Here is an 11,624-nt window from a genome sequence, read left to right on the forward strand (position 1 = left end):
CATCCAACCCCATGGCCGCGCCGCAGGAACCGAGTTCGTCTGCAGCGCCGCCCAGCTACATCTACAGCCGCCTGCCAGACGCGCGCTCCATCCGCATCCTGACGCTCGAGCCCAGCGACGACGCATCGTCCCCGCTCACGGGCACGATAGAGGAAGCGCTCCTCGACGCCACCGCCTCGTCGTTTGCGCCCGCCGTCGCGCCGTACGAGACCATCTCGTACGCCTGGGGCACCGGGTCGCGCGACCACGCGCTCTTCGTCCACGACGACAACGCCAACGACAACGACGATGGCCACCACCGGCAACCAGCCGCGCTGCCCCTGACGGCCAGCCTCCACGATGCCCTCGCGCGCGTGCGCCTGCGCGACGCGCCGCGCCGCATCTGGGCCGACCAGATCTGCATCAACCAGGACGACCTCGCCGAGCGCAGCCAGCAGGTCCGCCTCATGAACGCCATCTACCGCGGCGCCGCCCGCATCCTCGTCTGGCTGGGCAGGGACGGCGAGGGCGTGGCCGAGGACGCGGCGCGCATGGTCCGCGACCTCGACGCCGTGTTCCGCGACGAGGAGCGCCACAGGGCGTTCAAGAAGGCGCACTCGGAGGAGCTGCATCTGCAGAGGCGGGAGCCGTGGATGCCGCTGTCCAAGATGACCAAGCTGCCGTGGGTATGCATGCGCACTCGTCCCCCTTCCCCGTCCCATGCGACGCCTCTCGTCGAACAGAAGAACTCGCTCACATGCTGACCCCGGCGGACCGTGTGCTAGTTCCACCGCATCTGGATCGTCCAGGAAATCGGCACCGACGCGCCCGCGACGCTCTTCTGGGGCGCCTCGGAGCTCGACTGGCAGGTCCTCTCGCACGTCGCCGGCGTCCTCAACCAGGACTATCACCACCTGCGCGCGCGCTTCGGCATCGGCACCCCCAACATCCGCTACCTGCACCGGCGCTTCGTCGAGCCGGGCGTCGTCGTCGCGGGCGGCAGCAACAGCGGCAAAGGCAACTCGTCGTCGTCGTCGTCGTCGTCGTCGTACGACGAGCACCACAACCGCGGCAGCTTCGTCTACGAGCTGCACCGCGCGCGCCACATGCTCGCCCGCGACCCCCGCGACCACGTCTACGCCTTCCTCGGCCACTTCTCCGTCCGCAAGGGCAGCTGGGCGCTCGCGGGCCTGCAGGCCGACTACGCGCGCCCCGTCGCCGACGTCTACGTCGACGTGGCCGTCCGCGTCCTCAAGGGCGCCACCTCGCTGATCCTGCTGTCGGCGAACCACAACGCCGACGGGCCCCAGCGCAGGACGCCCTTTGACCAGACGGACCTGCGCCTCCCCTCGTGGGTGCCCGACTGGCGCGTCCTGCCCGTCCACATGATCGGCTCGCCCCAGACGCCGCACCGCGCCGCGCGCGACACCCTCCCGCAGCTGGTCGTCGATGAGGAGAAGCGGCTGCTGCACGCGCGCGGCTTCCGCGTCGACACCATCGCCAAGCGGTCGTGGGTGTTCTACGGCAAGGCGTTTCAGTTTAAGCAGGCGAACTCGTACTCCAACTCGGTGGACGTGCTGTGGCGCGAGTACTGCGGCTACGACACGTTTAACCTAGATGATCGGTATCCGGGCGGTGCGGGCGCGGAGACGGAGGATGACAACGACGACGGCGGGTTCGAAGCGTCTTCCTTCTTCGCGCTCATCCAGACCCTCACCAACGCCTGCATCGGCGTGGACCGCTCCCGCCCCTACGCCTCCATCCCCTCGCGCAGGTGGCTCGCCGGCGGCGCCGCCTACCTCTCCCGCTCCGGCATCCCGCCACAGCGCATCTCCCCCGCGATCCGCGCCGCCGCCAGGGCCGACGCCGCCACGGGCCGGCCGGCCGGCGACGCCTTCAAGTGGAGCCACGAGGCGACGCTCGTGACGCGGTACCGGCGCTTCGGCGTCACGGCCGGGGGGCGGTACGTCATGGGGCCGGATGCCATGCGCGAGGGGGATGTCGTCGCGGTGCTGTACGGCGGGCGGACGCCCTTTGTGCTGAGGAAGATGGAGGGAGGCGACGGTGAAGGAGGATGGAGTCTCGTGGGGGAGTGCTACGTCCACGGCATCATGAACGGCGAGGCGCTGCGGGATGCCGACTTGGAAGACGAGGCGTTCGCGATGCGCTGACGATACTTCATTCTCCTGAGGCGTCCCTCGAAACCCTCCACCCGCACCTCCGTCAAGGGGACGTGCAGTCTACGACATCTCCTGGTGCACATGCGATGCGATGCTGAGTTGAGCCACAGAACAGAGCTCAAGAGCGTCGAGTCTTCGAGACAGACGCCGACGAGCCTTGCCAGCCAGCCACGTCCACAGCACCACCCCAAGACGACGACGCAGCATGGAAGCCCAAGGACCACCCAAGGCTCCTCCAATCCACTCGCCACGCCCCAGTGCACAAAAAGAAGCTCACGCGGCATTAACCACCCCATCGCAATCGATCTTCAGGAGAAAGTTACAAGTCCCCCCAGTTTTTTCCAGGAGAAAGGCACCAGGGGAAGGGGCCAGGAGACTGTAAAAATTGGAGAACGGAGGCCCGCTGCTGGGGAAAACGACGACGGAGAATGCACCGCGCTCCACAAAGGAGCATCCGATCTCGATCTAGCAGCGTTGTTTATTCGACAGTAGCAGAAACAAAACCTGTAGCCGTTGGTCTACTACCCAGCTTGGGCAGTTGGGGGAATCAAGGAATTGACCAAATATCCAGGAATGAGAGGAGGAGTCGTGACTCGGACAGGTCGGGAAAGAGTTACGAATAATGGCAATGATCAACTCCACGGTTAACCCTACGTCATGTCCGGGAGATCTGCGACATGAACCCAGACACGCACGAGACGAAAATAGTGCATTAGAATCAACTAGAATCAGGAAGCCGTTCCTTGCTAGGCTCCCCATATTCAGTACATTCACCGAGGAAGAAATGACACATGCCAGTGGCTTGATATTCTGATATTCATCGAGTGGCGGCAAGCCTAGCTCTATCTATACAATCGCCGAGCATTGTGCTCAATCCCGCCCTGTTCCGGCGATGTACTCCTGGATCCCGACCTATCCGTATTTGACCGACCATATGTGGTCTTTCCCAAACGCCTAAATACCCGTGACAAAATAAAACTCGCCTGATGCATGCAGAGAAGGTGCCAATCAAGATATTACCGCTTCCAGTAGCCCGCCTACAGCTCCATCGTGAGAAGCTCTAACCTTGACACGACAGACTCGAGGCTGGCGCTGATGCGTTGTACCCGGGCCATGGCGAACGTTGCCGACGCCTCCTCATCGGAGGCATCAACAAGCTCGTAGCGCGAAAGCACCTTCTCGGCCTCGATGCCACCGAAAATGTCCACGCTGGTGAGGGACTCGGTGTCGACCGTCTTTGGCGCCTCCGACACGGTGACAGGCTCCGAGTGAAACAGTGCAAACTCGGGGTCGGTCTCGAAGTCCTCGTCGACCGTCGTCACCTCGGTGGGCTCGGCAACCTCGCGCACCTCAGAGGGACGCTCGATGACGGGAACCTCAACCTTCTCATCGTCGCTCTGGAAGGACTCCTCGACGAAGTTGGAGGACTTGCCGGAAAGGACGGACGCGTCGATGGCGGCGGGCACCTCAGGGGTGTCGACGACAAAGACCTGGGGCTGGTAGTTGTACGACGAGTTGTCGAGACTCAGCAGCGAAAAGTCCATGGTCTGCTCGGGAATCATGGCCATGCCGATCTGCTGCTGTTGTGATTGAGAGCCGTAAGGGTTGACGTCCTTGGGGATCTGCGCCTGCTCCTGCTGCTGCTGCTCGACCTTGACTTGAGCAGCCTGAGGCATGGCTGTCGGGTTGGTGCTGAGGTGGTCAAGGAAAGTGGAGAAGGAAGGAGATGAGAGGAGCATGCGGGTGAGGTCAGACAGGCGCCTGTTCTCATCCGCGAGGGCACGGTTCTGGGCACGGAGGTCTCCGTTCTCGTTGACCTTGTTGGCGATCTCAGCCTCAAGCTGGGTGATGTACTCTGCGAAACATGTTAGCATCGATTGAAGACTGCTTTGCTTGTAGTTGGGACTTACCCTTTCTTCGGGAGCGGAAAGCGCGGGCCGAAACCTTGTTGCGGAGCTGTCTGCGCTCCTTGCTGCTGAGCTTCTTGCCCTCCTCACTGGCGAGCAGACGTTCATCCTCATCCATCTCCTCCTCGTCCTTCTTGGCCCGAGGCAGGTTGGTGTGGGCAGACGGGTTCTGGGAGTCGGGCGACGACGTCTTGGCCCGCATCGAGTTGAGGAGCTGAGTGATCTTCTGCTCGACGATGGGGTCGGTGGGCTGGGGAGCCTTGCCACGCGACTTTTGCTGCACACCCTGGCGCTGAACCTGCTGCTGCTGGATGATGTGCTGCTGCTGTCGCTGCTGAGCCTGGGCCTTGGCAAGGGCGGCCTGGGAATGGGCGCCAGGCCAGAGACGGCCAACGCTACCCGTCGAGGACGACATCGAGGGCGAGGCCAGATTGGACGACTCCTGCTCGATGCTGCTGGGGTTCACCGTGTTGAAGAACTGTTGCGAGTCGGCGGGGGACTCGAAGTCCATGTCCATGGTGCCCTGCGAGGGCGAGGTGTTGAAGTCAAAGACATCATTCTCCGGGGTGAAGCTCGTGAGGTAGTCGAGGCTGCCAAAGTCCTGGTAGCCCGTGTTGTTTGACTGGTTGACCGCCATGGTGTTGGCGATGGCGCCGGGCACGAAACCCGTCTGCTGGCGGTACATGTCATAGTTGTGACTCGGCCCGCTCAGCGTCTGCGACGTCGTCGGGACGCTGGGAGTGGCCACGGAGGCAGTGACTGGGCTGGCGAAGGTGGGCTTGGAGGTGGTGGAGGGCGAGAGCGAAGGAGAGTTGTAGTTGTTGTCATACTCGGAGAGGTCGAGCAGAGCGTCGAGGTCGACGTTGTTCTGGGCCGGGGCCGACATGGTGGGCAGCGGTATCGCGACTCAATCGGCGGGTGGCGAACCTGGCTCAGGTGGGCTCGGGAGCGGATTCCTTGTGGTTCGGAGCGACAGACAGGATTTTGAAAGCCGTGAACGCAATGCTTGAGAATGTTTTGATGGTGAGTCGAGGAATAAAAGATTGGGGAGGCGAGGCAGAGGAAAGAGGGAGAGGGAGAGTCAGGCCACGAAACGGACGGGAAGGGGGGAGGGGAGGCGCTATGAATGGAATGGGTGCCTTGTCTCTTGGCTCTCCGTCTGGGTTCTGCGGACATCCGGGGGGGTGGAGGGATCCCGGGCGCAGTTTGCCCGGGCAGGGCAGGGCGCCGCCAGCGAGTCAAACGCCGTCTGGGCCACTGGAGCGAGGCGCTGGCAGGGACGGGCAGGGACCGGCGTGGGCAGAGCAGGGATCAGGCGGGGAGGTGGGCGGTGGACGCGTAAGCTCCTCCTGCCGGTGCTCTGGCCGCCGCTCCTCCGCTCACTCATCCTGCGTGCGCTCAGTGGGTTCTCAGGCGTTCAGCCGCTGCGGCAAGGTGATTGGGTCGTGGGCGGCTGGGTGGGGCGCCGCAGTGGACTCGGTGCTTGCGCGCCATCAACGCTCAGGCGCGAGCATGTGCAAAGACGTTAGTGCACTATCGCGGCTCACCCGCCCGTTCTCTCAGGGCGCTGGCGCTGGCGTCACAGCCCCCCGTGTGTCGCCTGTCGCTCGATGCAACCCCCTTTGGCGCTGCCTGTCTCGCCGCTACACTCGGCCCTCCGCCCCAAGGCCCCTGGCACTCTGGTCTGGTCGAGCGTTGGCCAGGGCCTCGATGGCTCGCGGCTGCTGCCCCCCCCCCCCCCCCCCCTCCCCAATACCCTCATCTGCACCTGCAGAGGCCCGGCACGCCCACCTCACGGACACCTCAGGCGATGACGACGCCCTCTACCCGCATCTCGCCTAGCCGCACCGCTATCCACGCCTCTGATCCCATCCCGCGGTCCCGAAACGACTCCTTCGACGCTGCGAGGACGTTCTGCAGCCAGTAGGCGCTGCAGAAGTCCGCGCGACCGTTGTTCGGTTGGCGGTTCGGGGCAGTAGGGCTGACGAATGTCGACGAAGGGGCCGCGAATGCTCGTACAAGTTCGGGTTTGGGCCTTTTGCTCCAAAGTTCCCGCCGGCCCCTCTCTCTCTCTCGTCTCGACGCAGAGCTGAGATTACCTTTGCCCGGCGACCCGAGCATCGTTCATCCGTCGAGCACGACATCGTCTGGCCCACGATTGTGCTCTGAAGCACAGCACCGCAGGTCAGGCCATGTCTCTCGAATCGCCTGAGGGCCCGGGAGCGAGCAGGTCTTCATACGTGCGCATATAATTTTACGTGGACATTCAACGTGCACGCGTTTGACATGGTATGAGGACTTGGCGCGAGCAGCCATGTCTGCGGCGGCGTCGTGACGAGAACGGGGTCCTCGGCCATGTCCGTTTGGAGAATGTCATAACAGACTGCCCGTGCCCGACGCAGCACAGCCCAGGCCGTCGGCGCTCGCTCCACTCGGCTCAATAACGACCAGGCGGCTTCGGGGGAGCGAACTGGCCGAGTGTGCGCTTCGGGAGCGCGGCGAGCGACGCCATTGGCCCGCTCCCATCCTCCAGGAAGCCACAGCAGCCATTGCCCTGTAAGCGCTGGGCATGTGGAGGGTTAGTGGCCACCGGAGCGTGGCGGAGCAGAGACAGGCACCTTCGCTTCCAGGCTTTAGCACTGGCTTCCCACCACAACAATTCGCCTCGCCCATTGGCCCACGGCCCTCGCATTCGGAAACCGATCGCATCTGCCTGGGACGTTTCGTTGGTCACGTGATGGGTACGGTATCCTCACGGGCCAGGGTGACTGAGATTGTGAGTGGCGGCAGTGCATCAGAGCGACCAAGGCGCTGAACCAGCAGGACAAACATGGCCCGCCACAGACGGTGTCGCCGGTGAACACAGTCTTCGCGGCGAGCCGTGATGCCTTTGTACAAATACGAAACGTACCCAAGTATCTCGAGGTAAATCAAGCGCAGCACCGCATGGCATCCTGTTACGTGATTCAGTCGGCCACCTGGTCCCGGTATCCTTGCAGGCGTGGCACGTCGATGGGCAGCAGGCGTCGCAGCTAAATATATGATGTTCGATGTGTCCAGCATTGTGGTGTCGGCGTTTCATCTTTCGACATTGAGATGGATGCCCAGCGTCAGGTTTCGACTTGAAACACGAGCCCGTGGCCGTCGCGAGCCTGACCGACTGGCAACCGTTGAGGGACGCTCTGACGGGGCGGATGGGCACCGTTCTGTACGGACCAAAAATTCATGATGCTGCCGTTTCGTCGGGCCGCGGCCGTGTACGTGTATCGATGAGGCTGTCGCAGCTTTGCCACAACCAGGCGAGTCGCCCGCAGGACAGGAATAGCAGCCATAGCCCAGGCGGCCCAGCACTGCCCATCAATGCGATATTGGCCTGGGGAAAGGAGAACAGTGGCGGGTCGGGATCCGCTGCGAGGCTCTCGACCCATCGATTCTTCTTATCTTGACCGAGGACCTGGGGCATGGGGCGCGACTGGAAAGTCTCGGTCAGATGGCGTGACTCTTGGTGATGGCGACGTTGGCGAGCAGACCGAGCTGAATGCTCCAGTCCCACGTGGAACGACAACACTGCGACGACATCCAAAGCGCCGCGATCGGAGTGGCTATCGACCCATTGTCTGCCGTTGGAGCGCGAAGGGGTATGCATGTGTTGAGGAGCTCCCTGAGCGTAGTTCCGCGAAGTTGCCAGCGGTGTTTGGCCGAGACTCATGAGCGGCCTGATGCAGTCCCCCAGCAGCTTCCCGCGGAGGGGCCATTGGCAGCCAACGGCGAACGGCCAAAGAAGCTCTCAAATAAGCATCTCTGCCCGAGCGTCACAGCCTGTAGGTATTATGTATAATGCACGAAGTAGTATGCGCGTCGTCGATCCAGCGGCCCGGGGGATTCATTCGTCGCTCGCCATCTCTAGATGCCCTGTTGGGCATCAAGGGGTGCCTGCCTGCCAATGCCGCCTCGCGCACATATCTGTCCTCGCACAGCGCCGTCGTAAAGTCAGCCGCTGCTTCTTAAATAAGCCATAAACGACGCCGCGCGGTTGCTGTCGTCCTCCATGATCCAACGCACGCGGTGCGAGGCGCGTGCATGCCATGAGCAGGAGTGCAGCTTCCACGCTCGTCCTCACGGCCTGTCCTGACTCCTGAAGGCCTGAGGCAGAGCAGCGACTCGCAGCAACTCGCAGCAACTCGCACCGACTCGCAGCTGCCGTCACCCATGGCATCAATCACGGGTCTCCGGTCACGACGCCTCGTGATTGGCCGCCAGCCGGGCCCAGCTGGCCAACCGCCTGCTTAGGTAATGCTCCGACTGAACAGCACTTGCTGCCCAAGAAGCCGCCTCGCTGCCTCGGTGACCTTGTTTCCCATCTGCTTCTACCCGCGAGGCAAACGGCGGTGACCTGGCAGCCTGCCCGTGGCGCGTCACGTTTGTTTATCTCGCGGCGATATCGAGCTCCCCGCGCGTCCTGCCTTCGCAACCTGCACAACGTCCCGGCTGCACTCTCACTCGATACCCGTGTGGCCTCACCGCAAAGCAACTGCACATCCGCGGGGCAAGGACGACGCCTGCATTTCATCGAAAGCTCGTTCCTTTCCTGGAACTGGGTGGCCGCCTTCATTTCTGTTTTTCTGCAAGTCCGTGGCTGCCAGGTGAAGCCTTGTTTGTCGTTTGTTCCGGAGCGTCTCATGCAAACCGCCGGTTGCCTGTGAACCCTCACACGCTCCGTTCATCGCTGTAGACTTGGGACACCTGCACAGGCTGCAGCATGTTACGCCCGCAAGCTTAACGTCTCCAGATGGGTAATAACAAGCGGAAGCCGCCCGCCGCCGTCGCGGGCGGCCCCAAGGAGCGTCACAAACGTGCCCAGAGACACGGCAACGGTTCGCTTTCGCCCCAGCCGCCTCCGGGCCTGGATGCGAAGCGTCCACTCCCGAAGCCTAGGGACAAGCATTACAGCTACTTCGAATTTGTTGAGAATAAGGACAAGAAGAAGAAACTCGAGTGCGCGGTGAGTCAACGCCAAGTTCTCGCACCCTGGCACACGTTGCTGACTTCGTCACAGAACATCGCCACCTCTATCCCTCCCCAGGGTTACAGCTTCATCCCTCTTGGCCATCCAGAATTGACCAAGCTCTGCAAAGAGCTATCGCGAGAGCAGGGCGTGAAGATCTACATTGTTTCAGTAGGAGACCTTGACGATCGCAAGGACCGAGTCCACGTCAAGGCTAAGAAGAAGAAGCAGAATTGCAATCCCACCGGTGCTCAGTCCTTTGCCAACCAGATGAGCCGGATGGGCTTTCATTTCTCATCTTCCATCGTGGACAAGGCCAGAGAAACATTGTCCTTGGATACCCGTTCCTATCCGATATCCGGTCCGTCTCGGCGTCCAGAGCCCATTCCAGCGTCACAGGAAGAGTACCACGCCCAGGTTGACGCCGTTTTGCGAGACTTATTCCCCCGAATTCCCCATACTGACCGCCAGATCATTATTGATCATGCGTTCACGCGGGTAAGTGTCTACGCAACACAGCTTACCGTGCTCGATAGCGCTAACGAGTGGTTCACAGCGTGTCCGGTACAAAGGCGGCGAACCACCTGTTGGGCTGTCTCGCGACATGACCCTTGCGCGCAGAGTGCAACTTGCAGTCCTGGCACACATACGGCATAGTCATACTAGGTATGACGAATTGCTCAGAACAGGGGCTTGGCACGACGCCAGAAAGCAGGTCCAGTCGACGTGTCTGGATGTCCTCGTCAAGTGGCGGGGTGACGAAGAGACTGGCCGCGACCAGCTTGAAGAGATTTTGCGAGAGGTTGTCGTCATCTCAGATTCTGAAGACGAAGAGTCCGCCGATGAGGAGCCACCGGAATTCAAGCCAGCTATGTCTGCAGAGCCTCAACAACTCGAGTCGATCACGCTGCCAACTCCGGAGGTTCCGGCTCCAAATGCGTCGCTTCCGACAGCGCAGCCTTCCGACGGCGTCCGTGCTACTGAACGGGTTCAGCGACGTGGTTTCAAGAGATATGCCGCGGTTCAGCAAGCATGGGATGCTGCACGCCTGCGACATCAGCGGGACCAAAAACCCCCACAAGGCGCTCCAGCTTCAGAGGATATGCCCAACGTGACTACGTCCGTTAACTCGCATGAACATCGTGCCCCCATGAGTTTTAGCCTGCCAGGAAGGGCGCCGAGCTCGAACGGCTACGTCCCGCATATCGTGAGTCAGGATATCCCTGCCAACCGAGAGCAGGCCCCGTACCCAGAGGTTCACTTTGCCGCCCGCCAACCAACACTCGGTTCATCGGCGCCACATGCTCCCCGCGGTGACAGCCTGAGAGACCTTGTCGTCCCCTCTATCGAGAGCTCCGGGTATCCTGCGCCCGGTGCGTCTAGCAGGGGCGAAGATCGGTTTGTGTTTCCATCGATTCAACGGGGCATGGGACCTTTTAACGGCCCTGTCTCGACTCCCGTGATCCACGATGGACAATACGGCTTCATCCCTGGAACGCGAAGTGTTGTCGACCGCCTGGGGTATCAGCGTACAAGCCCCCTCGGCTATCACTCTGACGGCGTCGTCCATCAGATGCCAGGGCACGATCAGGGCGTGCATGGCAACGAGCGACGGGCCGAGCAGAGCATGCCTTACCCTCGACCCTACGATACACCACGCATCGACGGGGATATGCAGAGCCCAGGAAGACTCGCCCCCGACCGTATTGTTGTGAATGCCGCGGCTCCGGGAAACCGTTCGAACCCAATCGTCATGGAAGATCGTGGCGGGTTCTATGAAAGAGTCCCAGTGCCAGAACCTGCCGGGATGCCTAGCCGTCAAGTGACAGGCGTGCCGGCACGACACAGAGTCGTCTCAGGGGAAGAAGGCTCCAGGATTCTCCAAGAAACCCAAGGAACGCCCGGAGTCGAGATAATCCCTCTTTCTCGTCCCGGCAACGCAGCTCAGCCAATGTACCCGAGCAATGGCTCTGTGATGGATCGTGCTTCCGGAAATCCGTGGGAATCCGCGCCGCAGTCTGCTCATGGGGGGCCCGGCTATGTCGAAGGTAACCATGGCTATGCGCTGCAGCCCGGTACCCCTTCGTTCCCGCCTCCGCCGCCGCACTATTATCAGGGAGAGTAAGTTGGACTGCGTGCCTTTCCGCTCTCGGCTGTTCGACGCAGAACTTCTTACATTGTTTAGATCCCGAACCGAAGTCTTGCATTCACAGCAACCGTTTCCAGTACCTTTTGAAGGGGAGTCACTGTATTACCAGGAAAGTCGGCCACCTCGAAGCCGCTACGGTCACTTTGGACCGGGACATCAAACTCGCACAACCCATCCTGACGAAGTCTATCCTCTCCGATAAGCAAGCGGTGCAACCTTCGTCGGGTTTCCGTTGATAGCACCCTGTCTCACTTTCGCAGCAACACAGGCTGCAGGACATTACCCGTTGGGATGACACTGCGTGCCTATCATGCGAGCGGCACTGTATGCCGCATGGCGTTAACATCTCGTGATGGAAGGTGGCGTTGGGACGCGAGGCTAGGCGGTTGACACGCAATCGATGC

The 11,624-nt window shown here is 61.6% G+C and overlaps 3 protein-coding genes across 3 annotated transcripts; 2 read left to right on the forward strand and 1 right to left on the reverse strand.

Moving 5' to 3' along the window:
• Window positions 1-11: 11 nt before the first annotated feature.
• Window positions 12-2,150, forward strand: PLICBS_008185 (uncharacterized protein; the record flags this gene model as incomplete). The annotated part of the gene is made up of 2 exons (XM_018324322.1): window positions 12-665; window positions 765-2,150. The coding sequence occupies 2 exons, from the start codon at window positions 12-14 to the stop codon at window positions 2,148-2,150; spliced, it is 2,040 nt and encodes a 679-aa protein (XP_018177501.1).
• A 1,046-nt stretch (window positions 2,151-3,196) lies between these two features.
• PLICBS_008186 (BZIP-type transcription factor mbz1) lies at window positions 3,197-4,952 on the reverse strand (the record flags this gene model as incomplete). The annotated part of the gene is made up of 2 exons (XM_018324321.1): window positions 3,197-4,014; window positions 4,070-4,952. 2 exons carry the CDS (start codon window positions 4,950-4,952, stop codon window positions 3,197-3,199), a joined length of 1,701 nt encoding a protein of 566 aa, XP_018177500.1.
• Window positions 4,953-8,855: 3,903 nt separating this feature from the next.
• On the forward strand, window positions 8,856-11,196 carry PLICBS_008187 (uncharacterized protein; the record flags this gene model as incomplete). The annotated part of the gene is made up of 3 exons (XM_065601338.1): window positions 8,856-9,068; window positions 9,123-9,569; window positions 9,628-11,196. 3 exons carry the CDS (start codon window positions 8,856-8,858, stop codon window positions 11,194-11,196), a joined length of 2,229 nt encoding a protein of 742 aa, XP_065457410.1.
• Between the last annotated feature and the right edge of the window lie 428 nt (window positions 11,197-11,624).

Source organism: Purpureocillium lilacinum (assembly GCF_023168085.1).
Source record: "Purpureocillium lilacinum CBS 284.36 DNA, scaffold_6, whole genome shotgun sequence".
Lineage (NCBI taxonomy): Eukaryota > Fungi > Ascomycota > Sordariomycetes > Hypocreales > Ophiocordycipitaceae > Purpureocillium > Purpureocillium lilacinum.